Below are 19923 nucleotides of genomic sequence, written 5' to 3'. Positions count from 1 at the left end.
AGCAGGCTTGCAACACAAGTATAGCAGGCTTGCAACACAAGTACAGCAGGCTTGCAACACAAGTACTGCTGTTCTTGCAACACAAGTACTGCTGTTCTTGCAACACAAGTACAGCAGGCTTGCAACACAAATACTGCTGTTCTTGCAACACAAGTACTGCTGTTCTTGCAACACACGTACTGCTGTTCTTGCAACACAAGTACTGCTGTTCTTGCAACACAAGTACTGCTGTTCTTGCAACACAAGTACTGCTGTTCTTGCAACACAAGTACTGCTGTTCTTGCAACACAAGTACTGCTGTTCTTCCAAAGGATACAATAGGAGAGTTGCTCTCAAAGCCTATTAGGCTCACAGCCAAAATAATGACTCAATTCTGGTTAATGTTTACCACTCGCAAGCTTTCAAAATTTGAATCCGATCTGATGAAGCGTTCTGGAGTTACGAGAGAAATATAATCGAGAGTTTGGAAGAAGAAAAACAGTAATAAACGTTCACGTAACCACTTCAAGACTCCTTTTCTGGATACCTATTATCCCCAATGGAAATAAAAGGACCCCAATGGAAATAAGTCACTCTGTCTGACTTTTTTGGGTTATCCCAGGTTCTCTACACATATGCTGCTATGTATGATAATTCTATGTAACTATATTTGTGTATACCTGAATAAACTTACTTACTTACTTACTTCCTCCATCCTGACTGACACTAAGCGCCTCCTGTGTTGACATTCCGGAGCAACACTCGTCATACTGCTCGATTTTCTTGGGTTATCCTGGATCATTAGTCATCCGAAGTTAATAATCCTAAGTTGAGTTCAAATTCTTTATTATGCACCTCATACCCATGGTGTGGGCGGTAGTCAAATGGTTACAGAGGTACATAGTGGGTCCAGGGACTGTACCTCAACATTACAGAAGTACATAGTGGGTTCAGGGATTGTACCTCAACATTACAGAGGTACATAGTGGGTCCAGGGACTGTACCTCAACATTACAGAGGTACATAGTGGGTTCAGGGATTGTACCTCAACATTACAGAGGTACATAGTGGGTTCAGGGATTGTACCTCAACATTACAGAGGTACATAATGGGTCCAGGGACTGTACCTCAACATTACAGAGGTACATAATGGGTCCAGGGACTGTACCTCAACATTAGAGGTACATAATGGGTCCAGGGACTGTACCTCAACATTACAGAGGCACATAATGGGTCCAGGGATTGTACCTCATTACAGAGGTACATAATGGGTCCAGGGACTGTAACTCAACGTTACAGTGGTACATAATGAGTCCAGGGACTGTACCTCAACATTACAGAGGCACATAATGGGTCCAGGGACTGTACCTCAACATTACAGAGGTACATAATGGGTCCAGCGACTGTAACTCAACGTTACAGTGGTACATAATGGGTCCAGGGACTGTACCTCAATATTACAGAGGCACATAATGGGTCCAGGGACTGTACCTCAACATTACAGAGGCACATAATGGGTCCAGGAACTGTACCTCAGCATTACAGAGGCACATAATGGGTCCAGGGACTGTACCTCAACATTACAGAGGCACATAATGGGTCCAGGGATTGTACCTCAACATTACAGAGGCACATAATGGGTCCAGGGACTGTACCTCAACATTACAGAGGCACATAATGTGTCCAGGGACTGTACCTCAACATTACAGAGGCACATAATGGGTCCAGGGACTGTACCTCAACATTACAGAGGCACATAATGGGTCCAGGGACTGTACCTCAACATTACAGAAGCACATAATGGGTCCAGGGACTGTACCTCAACATTACAGAGGCACATAATGGGTCCAGGGACTGTACCTCAACATTACAGAGGCACATAATGGGTCCAGGGACTGTACCTCAACATTACAGAGGCACATAATGGGTCCAGGGACTGTACCTCAACATTACAGAGGCACATAATGGGTCCAGGGACTGTACCTCAACATTACAGAGGCACATAATGGGTCCAGGGACTGTACCTCAACATTACAGAGGCACATAGTGGGTCCAGGGACTGTACCTCAACATTACAGAGGCACATAATGGGTCCAGGGACTGTACCTCAACATTACAGAGGCACATAATGGGTCCAGGGACTGTACCTCAACATTACAGAGGCACATAATGGGTCCAGGGACTGTACCTCAACATTACAGAGGCACATAATGGGTCCAGGGACTGTACCTCAACATTACAGAGGCACATAATGGGTCCAGGGACTGTACCTCAACATTACAGAGGCACATAATGGGTCCAGGGACTGTACCTCAACATTACAGAGGCACATAATGGGTCCAGGGACTGTACCTCAACATTACAGAGGCACATAATGGGTCCAGGGACTGGATCCCAAAATTTTGATAGCTGAACAATTTACACTCCTACACTCCTCTGATATTACACTTAATACTATATTTTTGTGTGTATAAGTAACTCATTATGATAATAACCAGATGTATATACACAAATACGTAGTTCAGTACCACTGTAACTTGTTTAGTTATCAGAACCTTGCGGCCCAATCACTGGATTCATTGTGTTTACCTGGAGTTTACCTGGAGAGAGTTCCGGGGGTCAACGCCCCCGCGGCCCGGTCTGTGACCAGGCCTCCTGGTGGATCAGAGCCTGATCAACCAGGCTGTTGCTGCTGGCTGTACGCAAACCAACGTACGAGCCACAGCCCGGCTGATCAGGAACCGACTTTAGGTGCTTGTCCAGTGCCAGCTTGAAGACTGCCAGGGGTCTGTTGGTAATCCCCCTTATGTGTGCTGGGAGGCAGTTGAACAGTCTCGGGCCCCTGACACTTATTGTATGGTCTCTTAACGTGCTAGTGACACCCCTGCTTTTCATTGGGGGGATGTTGCATCGTCTGCCAAGTCTCTATAATCTTATGATTACCGCCCACACTATGGGTATAGGGTGTATAATAGATAATAAACCAGTGATCAAGGTTCCAGGAGCGAAACGTTTTCAATATAGATGTTGTGTGTGCAGACGTATCCATTTCCCCCCTCCATTTGTGGGCAGTGAGTGCCCATCTTACCAGAGACTTACATGGCAATATGTCAGCATATCTGTTCTTGTGAGCGTGATTCAAGGCGTTCTTTGTGGGTTTCTTGTATACCTGCTTCGCGAATTTGGCATAAAATTCGTTCCTCAACAATTCCTCCTGTAAAGAGCACCATTTACACAACTTGATTATCTCCTATTCCTCAGGCGCTGTAATAATAATAATAATAATAATAATAATAATAATAATAATAATAATAATAATAATAATAATAATAATAATAATAATAATCACTGATTTCAGCTTACTGGACAGCTTAATCTAGGACACACCAAGTAATCTAAATTACCCACAGTGGCAACTTACAGCATTGTATGTTAGGAGTGACGTCGTGTTTATATAGGGGAAACAGCCAAAGATTTAAATACCTCTTTATAGGGGTATAAACACACACGGAATGCATGTGTGGTACACTGGAACACACACACAGGCAGGAACCATAAATAGCTTTAAGACGAAGTATGACAAAGTTCGGGGAGCAGAGAGAGAGGACCTAGCAGCGATCCCTGAAGAGGCGGGGCCAGGAGATGAATTTCGACCCCTGCAACCACAATTAGGTGAGTAAACACACACACTGGACCTAGGAAATAGGTGAGTACACACACACACACATCTACTGTACTAGGAAAACGAGAAAGGGAGATGGTCTAGATCTAGAATCTATTTCCCCCCTCGTCCATTCTCTGGTTCACCTCGTCTCTCATGAGACACTCTTGCCGTCATTCACTTCATCCAGTCTGATATCCAATCTTTCACTGCCTAGATTTTCTCTTTTTTGCTAATCTCATCACTTTGCTCCTGTGTATTTAGTTTTATTGTCCTCCTTTTACACACCCTTTCAAACTCGTCCACCAAACTCTGTAACTTAAGGATCTAAGTCATCAGGAAAGAAGTAACTGTGACAACTTCCACTCTGTATAAGCTTCATTATCTTTTAATCTCATTTTTCTGCCCCAACACCCCAGCATTCACTTCTTTTACAACTCCATCTACATATATGCTAAATAATTATCTTGACATCAGTAGGAAATACAGAACAAGTCACATGGAGATGGAAATCTTCAGCTAGTTTTGCAACATTGGATAGCTCCTGACGACGCACGAGTGTGAAAGATCTAGAGCTGAAGATTTCCATCCCCATGTAGCTTGTTCTGTAATGTTAAGATAGGTTGTTTGTAACTGTATTTCACGGTCTTAATAAATAACAAACGATACAGCCAGTGAGAAGCATTAAAAAAAGAGAGAGAAGGCACATACCGTATTTTTCGGCATATAAGACGCGCCTTTTTCCCCACAGAAGTCTTGGGAAACACCCTGCGCCTTATATGCTCAAGGTCAGGGTCAAGATTAGGCTTTGGGTTATGCTTTTTAATATAAACAAAAATAATTAACCTTTGAATTTGATTACTGATTTACCGTTACGATACCTCTGTCGTGCGCCTTATATGCCAGAAGATACGGTAGCATTGCCACAACAGAGTTAAATTTCTAGAGAGTTCCTAACTTACGCTCTTCGAATGTGCTTCACCTCTCTGGTTGTGTCCACCGCTCTGTCTCCCTCGGATCTGAAACACAGACAGTGGGTCATCAGCAACTTCAGGTGCAAATGTCATGCTGAAGACAAAGGGAGAGAGGCGAAATGCGTTGAAGAACAAACTTTAAGACCGAGAGTGTTTCGCTCTATGTACAGGTTTATCATGTCATGTTTCGCTCTGAGGAGAGTTTCATGTGTTTTTCTTGCTCTGTGTAGCGATTTAATCATGTCATATTTTGTGTAGAGTTTTGTCATGTTATGTTTTGCTCTGTGTAGAGCTTCGTCGTGTCATGTTTTGCTCTGTATAGAGCTTCGTCATGTCATATTTTGCTCTGTATAGAGCTTTAGCAACTCTTGACGTGATAAAGCTCTATACAGAGCGATACTTCACATTCCTTCCACATATCATCTGTATTTAATATGTACACAATACAGTGTGACACAAAATTATTATGTTCAATGTTAGATAAGATAAGATTTCGTTCGGATTTTTAACCCCGGGGGGTTAGCCACCCAGGATAACCCAAGAAAGTCAGTGCGTCATCGAGGACTGTCTAACTTATTTCCATTGGGGTCCTTAATCTTGTCCCCCAGGATGCGACCCACACCAGTCGACTAACACCCAGGTACCTATTTGCTGCTAGGTGAACAGGACAACAGGTGTAAGGAAACGTGTCGAAATGTTTCCACCCGCCGGGAATCGAACCCGGGCCCTCCGTGTGTGAAGCGGGAGATTTAGCCAATATTTTTACACCCTCAGAGCACCTTAACTGGAGATATTGGTGACAGAATTCTGTAAGTGCAGGCGCCCACTTGGAGAAGAAGAAATAATGAGAGGTCTGCATATTTCGACCTCTGAGCTCCTCTTCAGAAGACGGAGAGGGACTTTAAATATCGCCCACTCATCATTTTTTGTACATTGACGAAGATAATCACGAAAAGGAAAACCACAGATAGATAATCAGATTAAGATAAGCTAAATATAGGTAACAGGACATAGTAAGATATGAATAATCATCGGTCAACTACATGCAGTTAATAAGGCAGAGATAGGCAAGCTTACACCTATTATCCCCGTTCACCTAGCAAGCAAGTTGGTACCTGGGCGTTAGTGGACTGATGTGGGTGGCATCCTGGGGGACAAGATTTGAGAACCCCAATGGAAATAAGACAGACAGTCCCTCGATGGTGCGCTGACTTTCTTGGGATATCCTGGATAGTTAACCCTCCGTGGTTAAAAATCCGAACAAATATATATATATATATATATATATATATATATATATATATATATATATATATATATATATATATATATATATATATTGCCAGAAATCCTTTGCAAACTAAGGACTTTCTACACGCACACACAGATGTCACTCATCTCTGTACAAACATTGCATTATGCTAATATAAAGATTATAATTATTATTATGACCAAGAAGTATTCACAACACAACAATACAAACGGAACACATAGTTTCGGTTCACCTTGGACCGTTATCAAATCGAGAAAGCAACAATTCACAAATATTTAATCAGATATAGGCACTACAAATCCTTCTTACCTCAATATCAGCACTATAAATTTGTGAAGGTTTGGGACGCCAGCAAAGGTAGATAATGATAGCAATGATAATGAGAACTGCAGGGATCCCAATGCTAAGACCAATTATCAAACCCTTTCCTGAAACAGTAAGTGTTATTATAGTATACGTAGTGGCCCATGCTAGGTGGGTCTTGCACATGTATGGTACACAATATCGACAAGGTGAAGAATTAGACACATGTGCAACATCTGGTATCTTTATTGTAGATGTTTCGCCCTCCAGTGGCTCTATCAATACAAAAGATGGGGTAATCATCAGTCCTTCAGTCTTGGAGTTGGTGGACACCACCGTAGTCATCAAGAATGCCTCACATTCTTCAGGACTACGATGTTATTCACCAAGGCTGAGGGACTGATTACCTTATCTGTTGCATATAGTTCAACTATCTTAAGATAATATAAGATTTCGTTCGGATTTTTAACCCCGGAGGGTTAGCCACCCAGGATAACCCAAGAAAGTCAGTGCGTCATCGAGGACTGTCTAACTTATTTCCATTGTGGTCCTTAATCTTGTCCCCCAGGATGCGACCCACACCAGTCGACTAACACCCAGGTACCTATTTGCTGCTAGGTGAACAGGACAACAGGTGTAAGGAAACGTGTCGAAATGTTTCCACCCGCCGGGAATCGAACCCGGGCCCTCCGTGTGTGAAGCGGAAGCTTTAGCCACCAGGCCAGGCCACCGGTGGCCTGGTGGCTACTGTACTGATAAAGCCACTGGATGGCGAAACGTCTATAATGAAGATACCCAGATATTGCACATGTCTAATTTTCATTTTGTCGGTGTTGTGTATCGTTCATGTATAACAAATATCGCAATACTGTTAATGTAATACTTCATGTAACAGCTCACTTAGAAGAGGAAATTGACAATTCGGTCAGTCTTGGACTAAAGTAGCAGAAACTGCGACCGAATCATTATCTCAATTTTCCCCTGCAAGTTATAGTATAATTCGTGTCCATTACCTGAAGTCTGTTTTTCTCCAGTCTGGCAGACAGGGACGCTGTTGCAGTTGTCGTAAACAGCGGTGACGCACACCTTGAGGTTCTCATCCAAGCTGACATTGTTAATGGTGTAGTGAGTGTCAGTAACGTTGATGCTACCAAGAAGTTGGTTATTCCTGTACCACGTCACCGTGAACACTACCACTAGTCCTGTCGGTGACCACGTCCAAGACACGTACACGTCGTCTCCAGACTCGCTCAAAACAAGATCTTCTGGTGCTGAATGTATATATGGGGAAAATCAGTAACAGTACAATGCACAAATAACCCACATATAGGATAGAGAGGAGCTAATTGCGACGTTTCGGACAGACATGGACCATCTACAAGTTACACAAGCTACTGTTAGTATAACTTGTAGATGGCCTAAGACGGAATGAAGCATCGTCATTACCTTGACTCTCTTCTATGTGCGGGTTATTCTTGTATTGTTCCAGTCACCGTATTGTGTACTTTTGTTCTTTTTTCTCACCAGCAGAAATAAGTGATACTGAGAAACTTTTTTTTAATAGTAAGGACACCAGTCCTTGTAAGATGATTCACTACCTGTGACATACATACAGTTTAGTGCATCAACCAATTAGTTTCGCCATTCAAGGCGCCATGTATATCACAAGATCCTCTGGAATATACCTGGAGAGAGTTCCGGTGGTCAACGCCCCCACGGCCCGGTCTGTGACCAGGCCGTGGGGGCGTTGATATGGCCGGGGGGGAGGGGGGGTACCTGATAGGTACACCTATCAGGTACCTGGGTGTTAGTGGACTAGTGTGGGTCGCATCCTCAGCTCACACACTGAGGTCCGGGGTTCGAATGTCCTCCGGTACGACTGGAAAGCATTAGGGACGTGTTTCCATAAGACACCTGCTGTCTCTGTTCACCCATCAGTTTAAAATGGATACTTGGGTGTTAGTCGATTGGTGTGGGTCGCATCCTGGGACAGAACTGGAGTTTACCTGGAGAGAGTTCCGGGGGTCAACGCCCCCGCGGCCCGGTCTGTGACCAGGCCTCCTGGTTAATCAGAGCCTGATCAACCAGCCTGTTACTGCTGGCTGCACGCAAACCAACGTACGAGCCACAGCCCGGCTGATCAGGAACTGACTTTAGGTGCTTGTCCAGTGCCAGCTTGAAGACTGCCAGGGGTCTGTTGGTAATCCCCCTTATGTGTGCTGGGAGGCAGTTGAACAGTCTCGGGCCCCTGACACTTATTGTATGGTCTCTTAACGTGCTAGTGACACCCTTGCTTTTCATTGGGGGGATGTTGCATCGTCTGCCAAGTCTTTTGCTTTCGTAGTGAGTGATTTTCGTGTGCAAGTTCGGTACTAGTCCCTCTAGGATTTTCCAGGTGTATATAATCATGTATCTCTCCCTCCTGCGTTCCAGGGAATACAGGTTTAGGAACCTCAAGCGCTCCCAGTAATTGAGGTGTTTTATCTCCGTTATGCGCACCGTGAAGGTTCTCTGTACATTTTCTAGGTCAGCAATTTCACCTGCCTTGAAAGGTGTTGCTAGTGTGCAGCAATATTCCAGCCTAGATAGAACAAGTGACCTGAAGACTGTCATCATGGGCTTGGCATCTCTAGTTTTGAAGGTTCTCATTATCCATCTTGTCATTTTTCTAGCAGATGCGATTGATACAATGTTATGGTCCTTGAAGGTGAGATCCTCCGACATGATCACTCCCAGGTCTTTGACGTTGGTGTTTCGCTCTATTTTGTGGCCAGAATTTGTTTTGTACTCTGATGAAGATTTAATTTCCTCGAGCTTACCATATCTGAGTAATTGAAATTTCTCATCGTTGAACTTCAAATTGTTTTCTGCAGCCCACTGAAAGATTTGGTTGATGTCCACCTGGAGCCTTGCAGTGTCTGCAATGGAAGACACTGTCATGCAGATTCGGGTGTCATCTGCAAAGGAAAACACGGTGCTGTGGCTGACTTCCTTGTCTATGTCAGATATGAGGATGAGGAACATGCTCCCTCTCCATAGGATGGTAAAGGCTCGTGACAGGGGCTTCTCGCAGTTCTTGATGAACACGGAGTTCCATGAGTCTGGCCCTGGGGTAGAGTGCATGGGCATGTCATTTATCGCCTGTTCGAAGTCATTTGGCGTCAGGATAACATCAGATAGGCTTGTGTTAACCAAATTCTGTGGCTCTCTCATAAAAAATTCATTTTGATCTTCGACTCTCAGTCTGGTTAGCGGCTTGCTAAAAACCGAGTCATATTGGGACTTGAGTAGCTCACTCATTTCCTTGCTGTCATCTGTGTAGGACCCATCTTGTTTAAGTAGGGGCCCACTACTGGACGTTGTTCTCGACTTTGATTTGGCATAGGAGAAGAAATACTTTGGGTTTCTTTCGATTTCATTTATGGCTTTTAGTTCTTCCCGCGATTCCTGACTCCTATAAGATTCCTTTAGCTTAAGTTCGATGCTTGCTATTTCTCTGACCAGTGTCTCCCTACGCATTTCAGATATATTGACCTCTTTTAGCCGCTCTGTTATTCTTTTCCGTCGCCTGTAAAGGGAGCGCCTGTCTCTTTCTATTTTACATCTACTCCTCCTTCTTCTTAGAGGAATAAGCCTTGTGCATACATCGAGTGCCACCGAGTTAATCTGTTCTAGGCATAAGTTGGGGCCTGTGTTGCTTAGTATATCTTCCCAGCTTATATCGGTTAGGACTTGGTTTACTTGGTCCCACTTTATGTTTTTGTTATTGAAGTTGAATTTGGTGAATGCTCCCTCGTGACAAATCTCATTATGTCGGTCTGGGGCTCCGCGCATACATGTCTGAACATCAATTATGTTGTGATCTGAGTATATTGTTTTTGATATGGTGACATTTCTTATCAGATCATCATTGTTAGTGAAGATGAGGTCTAGTGTATTCTCCAGTCTAGTAGGCTCTATTATTTGCTGGTTTAAATTGAATTTTGTGCAGAGATTTAAAAGCTCGCGTGAGTGTGAGTTTTCATCAGAGCTGCCTCCTGGTGTTATTACTGCAACAATATTATTTGCTATATTCCTCCATTTTAGGTGCCTTAAGTTGAAATCCCCCAGGAGCAAGATGTTGGGTGCAGGAGCTGGAAGATTTTCCAGACAGTGGTCAATTTTTAACAGCTGTTCCTGGAATTGCTGGGAAGTTGCATCCGGAGGCTTGTAGACTACCACAATGACTAGGTTTTGGTTCTCGACCTTTACTGCTAAAACTTCCACTACATCATTTGAGGCATTAAGCAGTTCTGTGCAAACAAGTGACTCTGCAATGTACAGGCCAACCCCCCCCCCCCCCCCCCTTTTGCCTGTTCACTCTGTCACATCTGTATAGGTTGTAACCTGGGATCCATATTTCGTTGTCCAAGTGATCCTTTATGTGGGTCTCAGTGAAAGCCGCGAACATTGCCTTTGCCTCTGCAAGCAGTCCACGGATGAAAGGTATTTTGTTGTTTGTTGCTGGCTTTAGACCCTGTATATTTGCAAAGAAGAATGTCATCGGACTGGTGGTATTGTTGGTACTGGGGGGGAATTTTTTTTCCGGCATTAGTATCTGTATCTGTTGGTTTGGAGTGGAGGCCATCGACTGTGGTTCCACTCCAGGAATGACTGGATTTGGTGTACGATTTCTGCCATTTCCTGCCAGTTTTTTTTTCCTTCCTGGCACTAAAAAACCTCTCCCTCTTGAGTGGCTGTGGCTACCCAGGTTTTCACATGGGAAATGCTCAGCATAAGAAGCAGCTTTCTATATAGTAGTGTGTCATTGATGTCAGCTAGGCCTATATACCATGTGCATATACTTGTAGTAAATAAAGATATTACTATTATATACAAAGCCACTTGTTATGCTGAGCATTTCCCGCAAATTAGGTCAATTTTTGTCCCAGGATGCGACCCACACCAGTTCACTAACACCCGGGTACCTATTTTACTGCTAGGTGAACATGGACATCAGGTGTCTTAATGTTTCCACTCGTACCGGAGATCGATCCCCAGACCTCAGTGTGTGAGTTGAGTGCGCTACCAATCGAACTACAAAATAGACCAAAACACATGAGCAAAGTTATTAGTTTGATTTTGCATCCCTATACCCATCCTGTGAATGGTAGTTACTATAGACACACACGGGTCCCCGGAATGGGTTCATAACTGAGATACGTACTTGTGTAACATTTGGGCAGCTTTATTCAGGAAACGTTTCGCAAGTCAGTGGCTTCTTCAGTCCATTACAGAGAAGAACGGTGAAAGATGAGGAGGAGAATGAGGTAATCACTCCCTCAGCCTGGAGTCAATTTACTCAGTCCAACAATCTGAGAAAAATGACTGATGGAGTGAACACATCGACTCCAGGCTGAGGGACTGATCACCTCAAACTCCTCCTTATTTTCCACCTTTCTCTGCAATGGACTGACTGGCGAAACTTACCGAAATGTTGAACAAGTATGTCACTTATCAACTTGTCACGAAAGAGAAAATAACATCAGACTTATCATTCAGACATGTTGTTTTTGCTGTGAGACCCGAGGCTGACTCCATGTTATCCACCCTGGAGGTGACTTTGACCAGGTACACCGTACAATCCTGCAGGTCCCTGATGGTGTACTCCAGGTCACTGGTGTTGTGTGTCACCCAGGTGTCAACATCTGACACTCTCCAATACACAGTGTAGGTGAGCTGGGACACAGTGCTGGTCTTGGCAGTGATTGCTGGAGACATCCTCACCCAGGACACTGGTGGGTTCCGGGACATCTCAGTGGATGATATATTAACCCAGGACACTGGTGGGCTCCATGACACATGAAGCTCCGTGGATGATGTATTTAAGACCTTCACGTTGGAAGGCGGAGAAATATCTGAAATAACGCCAGAGCACAAGAAATGAGTATTGCAGTAAGCTTTCTGGTTCTTGTTAGAGAAAGAGAGCGAGAGAGAGAGAGAGTGAGAGAGAATACTTACATGCAGCTCCACATCTTGGAACATCGACCTGCAAAATAAAAAAAAATATTTAGATTGTGTTCCAATTTGAATTTACAAACTTTATACATCTATATAACAAGCAACATTCTCAGTTGCATACATAACCATAACTCGGCTAAATTAGTTATGCTCTCGTGTTGCAGCGTCTCACATTTAATTTACTGTACAGATTTGTTTCTCCTTTGTGCAATAAATAAATAACTTTAACCTTGATTTTGACATAGAATTTTTATTTACACAGCACAGCGTTATTGCAAACGAAACTATGTGTATTGATTTTTTGTTGGATGTGATTGTTGGTATGGTCATGGGTTCTCCCTTTGAACCCATCCTTTCTTAATGATGTTGGTCATGGGTTCTCCCTTTGAACCCATCCTTTCTTAATGATGTTGGTCATGGGTTCTCCCTTTGAACCCATCCTTTCTTAATGATGTTGGTCATGGGTTCTCCCTTTGAACCCATCCTTTCTTAATGATGTTGGTCATGGGTTCTCCCTTTGAACCCATCCTTTCTTAATGATGTTGGTCATGGGTTCTCCCTTTGAACCCATCCTTTCTTAATGATGTTGGTCATGGGTTCTCCCTTTGAACCCATCCTTTCTTAATGATGTTGGTCATGGGTTCTCCCTTTGAACCCATCCTTTCTTAATGATGTTGGTCATGGGTTCTCTCTTTGAACCCATCCTTTCTTAATGATGTTGGTCATGGGTTCTCCCTTTGAACCCATCCTTTCTTAATGATGTTGGTCATGGGTTCTCCCTTTGAACCCATCCTTTCTTAATGATGTTGGTCATGGGTTCTCTCTTTGAACCCATCCTTTCTTAATGATGTTGGTCATGGGTTCTCCCTTTGAACCCATCCTTTCTTAATGATGTTGGTCATGGGTTCTCCCTTTGAACCCATCCTTTCTTAATGATGTTGGTCATGGGTTCTCCCTTTGAACCCATCCTTTCTTAATGATGTTGGTCATGGGTTCTCCCTTTGAACCCATCCTTTCTTAATGATGTTGGTCATGGGTTCTCTCTTTGAACCCATCCTTTCTTAATGATGTTGGTCATGGGTTCTCCCTTTGAACCCATCCTTTCTTAATGATGTTGGTCATGGGTTCTCCCTTTGAACCCATCCTTTCTTAATGATGTTGGTCATGGGTTCTCTCTTTGAACCCATCCTTTCTTAATGATGTTGGTCATGGGTTCTCCCTTTGAACCCATCCTTTCTTAATGATGTTGGTCATGGGTTCTCCCTTTGAACTCATCCCTTGTTATAATGATAATGGTAAAAAATGGCTATAACTATGACCATTATTTTGAAAGGGGTGGAGTGGTAAGCCAGCGGAAGGCCACAGTCAGATGACCAAACACAGAGTCATGTTTCCTGGCCAATCTTACCTAACCTAACTTGCTGTCAACATATCTAGAACATAATAAATGGTTGATTTTTACCTGGTCTCAATTATCACTTTTCTTACAGCGAGTTAAGTCATTCTTGGGTTTATTTTAGTTATCCGTTTACATACATTCGTTTTCACTATTATGGTTGTCTTAAAAAACGTATTGTTTACAGAACTACTGAAAAAATGGGTTATGGTGGGGCCTTGAGCCACCAGCCATTGTTTACGTATTCTATATGCCTTCCTGATGTGTGTGAGACCCATGGTGTGTGACCCATGGTGTGTGACCCATGGTGTGTGACCCACGGTGTGTGACCCATGGTGTGGGACCCATGGTGTGGGACCCATGGTGTGACCCATGGTGTGTGACCCATGGTGTGAGACCCATGGTGTGTGACCCATGGTGTGAGACCCATGGTGTGTGACCCATGGTGTGTGTGACCCATTGTGTGAGACCCATGGTGTGTGACCCATGGTGTGTGACCCATGGTGAGACCCATGGTGTGGGACCCATGGTGTGAGACCCATGGTGTGTGACCCATGGTGTGTGACCCATGGTGTGTGACCCATGGTGTGGGACCCATGGTGTGGGACCCATGGTGTGAGACCCATGGTGTGAGACCCATGGTGTGTGACCCATGGTGTGTGTGACCCATTGTGTGAGACCCATGGTGTGTGACCCATGGTGTGTGTAGTTTGGTGACTGGAAGCATCAGGCAGTATACTAACGTTGTTAACATGGCACCCCTACAGGAAACACAACTTCTCTAACACAGTAACACCAGTGTGTGCTACGTAACACACACAAGAACAGCAATATAAGAAGAGTAACACAATAACATTGGTACAAGCAGAAGAGGCGTGACCAGGAGCCGTGAATCGACCCCTGCAACCAAAAATAGGCGAGTACAATACCAGTAGTGTGATCAGACGTACTTACGGACAATAAGAGCAGCAGTGAGGGGCACAGAATTAGCTTCATGCTGCCTCGGAACACACTACAGCCACTAACTCCTTGCAATCTTATCTGTGTATAATTTTTACCTGATTTACCGACTTATCTATCTGTCCTTATCAGACTTGAGATTCATTTTATTTACAGGTGACGTTACTCACTAAATATTTTTTTTCCATGTTTGCCCGTAGCTCGGTCGCTAGCGCACTCACTTTACACACTGAGGCCCGGGGGGTCGATCCCCGGTACGGGTGGGAACATTAGGATTGTTTCATACTATGGAACAATGCTCTTCTCCAGACTGAGGGACTGACCACCTCAAAACTTTAAGGGTGATGGACTGATTACATCGTCTTCAAGTATCTTCTGCTTCTATCAACTTTTCTGTACTTGACTGAAGAAGCCTACTGTGTAGGCGAAACGTTTCATAATAAAGATACCTAACTGTTGCATATGTGTCTTACCTAACAACATTAGGACGTGTTTCCTCAAAGACACCTGCTGTCCATGTTCACCTAGCAGTATAATAGGTACCTGGGTGTTAGTGGACTGGTGTGGGTCGCATCCTGGTGACAAAATTGACCTAATTTGCAGGAAATACTCAGCATAACAAGGGACTTTCTATATAGTAGTGTGTTATTGGTGTCAGCTATGGTCTGTATAAGTTGTATCATGTAGGAATAAAGATTATACATATGTGTATAACTAAAGTATAATGAACAATTGTTACTTACTGATGTTCAATAATAACCAACATGGAGACAGAAACTCAGATTAATTCATCTGTATATTTCCGCCCTCTTCAGCAGATACATAAGAGAACAGACCAAGAGCTGTTATCTAACCTCAACTCATTTCAAAACCCAGCTCACCCCCAGGATGCGACCCACACCAGTCGACTAATACCCAGATACCTACCTACTGCTAGGTGAACATGGGCTGCAGGCGTCTTAGGGAAACCCGCCCCAGTGTTTCCACTTGTACCGGGGGTCGAACCGTGGACACTCAAAGAATGAGCTGAGTGCGCTACCAACCCAGCTATGAGACATGGACCAAATCACCATCAAAAAAGACATTTCAGAAGATGGTTCTGAATCGTCTAGTGCATGGAATCAAACACTTGCTGCCCCCTGGCTATATAGTTAGGTTAGGTAAGGTTCGTCAGGAAACAGGACAAGTGTTTCCTGACGCGGGTCTTAGTCATATTATGACCCATAGCTGGAGCTTTTGGTCATCTGACCGAGGCCTTCCACTGGCTTATCACTCCAATAGTGTCATGCATGGAACGAGTGTGCATCCTCGCTTAAGAGGCATGTTAGTTCCTCTGTTGTAGTAATGTTATTTTTCCACTATAATCCACCTTGTCCATAATTACTATCGTATTCGCTTTGTCTGTTTCGTAAGGTGAAGTCCAGGATCTTTCCTTAATTCATGGTATAACTTAATAGATATTTGTAAATTGTAAACACAAGTATAAGGTAACTACCACCCACAGGACGGGTATAAGGTGCACAATAACGTTATTAATATAAGTAGTGACATTTGTCTGAGCTATGGAGTGTCTGGCTACTTGTAAATAACCAGACATTTCCGCTCCAGGAGTCTTCTCATTTATCAGCTGTAATCTAGGCCTATAGACTACGACAACACGTACATTATAAGCCTAGGTCATAAGCTGTAACATGATAGCCAAGCCGCCACCCAGCCGTAAGCCGAGTCATAACAAACATCTTTATTTCAGGAATGACAACAACAATAACACACACACACACACACACACACACACACACACACACACACACACACACACACACACACACACACACACACACACACACACACACACACACAAATCCTCAGGAAAGACAGAGGGAGGAGAGGGGGAGGAGGAGTTGCACTGCTCATTAAAAGCCAGTGGGGTTTTGAGAAAATGGAAGGAATGGATGGCACGGGCGAAAGGGACTACTTAGTAGGAACAATCCAGTCTGAGGGACATAAGGTGATAATTGCAGTAATGTACAACCCACCACAGAACTGCAGGAGGCCAAGAGAAGAATACGATGAGAGCAACAGAGCAATGATCGACACACTAGCCGAGGTGGCCAGGAGAGCACACATGGGGGGAGCAAAGTTACTAGTTATGGGTGATTTCAATCACAAGGAGATTGACTGGGAAAACCTGGAGCCCCATAGGGGTCCCGAAACATGGAGAGCCAAGATGATGGATGTGGTACTGGAAAACCTCATGCATCAACATGTTAGAGACACTACCAGAGAGAGAGGAGAGGATGAACCAGCAAGACTGGACCTTGTATTCACCTTGAGTAGTTCTGACATCGAGGATATCATGTATGAAAGGCCCCTGGGAGCTAGTGATCATGTGGTTCTGTGCTTCGACTACATAGTTGAGCTCCAAGTGGAGAGAGCAGCAGGAATAGGCTGGGAAAAAACAAACTACAAAAGGGGGAACTACTCAGGCTTGAGGAACTTCTTTCAAGACATTCAGTGGGAGAGGGAACCGACAGGAAAACCAGTACAAGAAATGATGGACTATGTGGCAACAAAATGCAAGGAGGCAGAGGAGAGGTTTGTTCCCAAGGGAAACAGAAATAATGGGAAGAACAGAATGAGTCCTTGGTTCACCCAAAGGTGTAGGGAGGCAAAAACTAGGTGTACTAGAGAATGGAAAAGGTACAGAAGACAGAGAACTCAGGAAAATAAAGAGATTAGCCGAAAAGCCAGAAACGAATATGCACAGATAAGAAGGGAGGCTCAGCGGCAATACGAAAAGGACATAGCATCGAAAGCCAAGACTGACCCGAAGCTGTTGTACAGCCACATCAGGAGGAAAACAACAGTCAAGGACCAGGTAATCAGACTGAGGAAGGGTGATGGGGAATTCACAAGAAACGACCGGGAGGTATGTCAGGAGCTCAACACAAGATTTAAAGAAGTATTTACAGTGGAAACCAGTAGGACTCCAGGAAATCAGAGCAGGGGGGTGCACCAGCAAGTGCTGGATGAGGTACATATAACCAAGGAGGAGGTGAAGAAGCTGCTATGCGAACTTGACACCTCAAAGGCGGTGGGACCAGACAACATCTCTCCATGGGTCCTTAAAGAGGGAGCAGAGATATTGTGTGTACCGTTAACAAAGATCTTCAACACATCATTTGAAACTGGGCAACTCCCCGAGGTATGGAAGATGGCAAATGTAGTCCCAATTTTTAAAAAGGGAGACAGACATGAGGCACTAAACTACAGACCTGTATCACTAACGTGTATAGTATGCAAGGTCATGGAGAAGATCATCAGGAGGAGAGTGGTGGAGCACCTGGAAAGAAACAAGTGTATAATTGACAACCAGCATGGTTTCAGGGAGGGAAAATCCTGTGTCACAAACCTACTAGAGTTTTATGACAAGGTGACAGAAGTAAGACAAGAGAGAGAGGGGTGGATCGACTGCATTTTTTTGGACTGCAAGAAGGCCTTCGACACAGTTCCTCACAAGAGGTTACTGCAAAAGCTAGAGGATCAGGCACACATAACAGGAAAGGCACTGCAATGGATCAGAGAATACCTGACAGGGAGGCAACAACGAGTCATGGTACGTGACGAGGTGTCAGAGTGGGCGCCTGTGACAAGCGGGGTTCCACAGGGGTCAGTCCTAGGACCTGTGCTGTTCTTGGTATATGTGAATGACATAACGGAAGGGATAGACTCAGAAGTGTCCTTGTTTGCGGACGATGTGAAGTTAATGAGAAGAATCAATTCGGATGAGGATCAGGCAGGACTACAAAGAGACCTGGACAGGCTACAAGCCTGGTCCAGCAACTGGCTCCTTGAGTTTAACCCTGCCAAATGCAAAGTCATGAAGATTGGGGAAGGGCAAAGAAGACCGCAGACACAATGTAGTTTAGATGGCCAAAGTCTGCAAACCTCACTCAAGGAAAAAGATCTGGGGGTGAGTATAACACCGAGCATATCTCCCGAGGCGCACATCAATCAGATAACTGCTGCAGCATACGGGCGCCTGGCAAACCTACGGATAGCGTTCCGGTACCTCAGTAAGGATTCTTTCAAGACTCTGTATACCATTTATGTTAGGCCCATACTGGAGTATGCAGCACCAGTTTGGAATCCACACCTAGTCAAGCACGTCAAGAAATTAGAGAAAGTGCAAAGGTTTGCAACAAGACTAGTCCCAGAGCTACGGGGATTGTCTAACGAAGAAAGGTTGAGGGAAATCGGCCTGACGACACTGGAGGCCAGGAGGGCCAGGGAAGATATGATAACGACATATAAAATACTGCGCGGAATAGACGAGGTGGACAAAGACGGGATGTTCCAGAGATGGGACACAGACACAAGAGGTCACAATTGGAAGTTGCAGACTCAGATGAATCAAAGGGATGTTAGGAAGTATTTCTTCAGTCATAGAGTAGTCAGGCCATGGAATAGCCTAGAAAGTGAAGTAGTGGAGGCGGGAACCATACATAGTTTTAAGGCGAGGTATGATATAGCTCATGGAGCAGGGAGAGAGAGGACCTAGTAGCAATCAGTGAAGAGGCGGGGCCAGGAGCTATGAATCGACCCCTGCAACCACAAATAGGTGAGTACAAATAGGTGAGTACAAATAGGTGAGTACACACACACACACACACACACACACACGACAAGAGGGGACATTATAACAACATATAAAATAATGAGAGGAATTGACACGGTGGACAGAGAATGTTTCAAAGGTCAAAGACTGCAAATCTCACTCAAGAAAAAGGATCTAGGGGTGAGCATCACACCGAGCACATCTCCTGAGGCACACATCAACCACATAACTGCTGCATACCCATACACTGTGTACATCAGGCCCATACTGGAGTAGGCAGCACCAGTGTGTATGTGTGTGTGTGTGTACTCACCTAATTGCACTTACCTAGTTGTGGTTGCAGGGGTCGAGTCACAGCTCCAAAAAGATAAAGATTTATTTCTTTGTAAAGGTTACAGCTTTGGTTTGCTAAATACAAAGAAAGTCACTATTATGCCGGGGCATTTCTGGGAGACATACCTCTTCTTAAAGCTATGTATGGATCCTGCCTTCACTACATCATTTCCCAGACTCACCTAATTGTGGTTGCAGGGGTGGAGTCACAGCTCCTGGTCCCGTCTCTTCACTGGTCGTTACTAGATCACTCTCCCTGCTCCATGAGCTTTATCATACCTCTTCTTAAAGCTATGTATGGATCCTGCCTTCACTTCATCACTTTCCAGACTATTCCACTTCCTGCGTGTGTGTCAGGTAGGCCTACCACACTATACACAAACCAAGGAGGCCTATCAGTGCGCAGATAGTTCTAGTACCCCGTTC

The 19923-nt window shown here is 44.3% G+C and overlaps 1 protein-coding gene across 3 annotated transcripts in view; it reads right to left on the bottom strand.

The window, feature by feature from the left end:
- Nucleotides 1–19698, bottom strand: part of LOC128704010 (receptor-type tyrosine-protein phosphatase H) — a 35744-nt gene extending 16046 nt beyond the window's left edge. Inside the window, exons 1-7 of one of the 3 annotated variants that reach the window (XM_070099228.1) lie at nt 19680–19698; nt 12191–12218; nt 11725–12087; nt 7204–7467; nt 6197–6315; nt 4603–4659; nt 3079–3193 (exon numbers count right to left, since the gene is read on the bottom strand). In XM_070099228.1, the coding sequence (XP_069955329.1) occupies nt 3079–3193; nt 4603–4659; nt 6197–6315; nt 7204–7467; nt 11725–11983 (814 nt within the window). In that variant the 5' untranslated portion in view covers nt 11984–12087; nt 12191–12218; nt 19680–19698. Of the gene's footprint in view, nt 1–3078; nt 3194–4602; nt 4660–6196; nt 6316–7203; nt 7468–11724; nt 12088–12190; nt 12219–14536; nt 14643–19679 lie in introns of those variants that run through there. The other 2 variants (XM_070099226.1, XM_070099227.1) reach the window with 2 other exon arrangements.
- Between the last annotated feature and the right edge of the window lie 225 nt (nt 19699–19923).

The sequence above is a fragment of the Cherax quadricarinatus genome, chromosome 66, assembly GCF_038502225.1.
Source record: "Cherax quadricarinatus isolate ZL_2023a chromosome 66, ASM3850222v1, whole genome shotgun sequence".
NCBI lineage: Eukaryota > Metazoa > Arthropoda > Malacostraca > Decapoda > Parastacidae > Cherax > Cherax quadricarinatus.
This window is presented reverse-complemented; position numbering and strand designations above follow the sequence as displayed.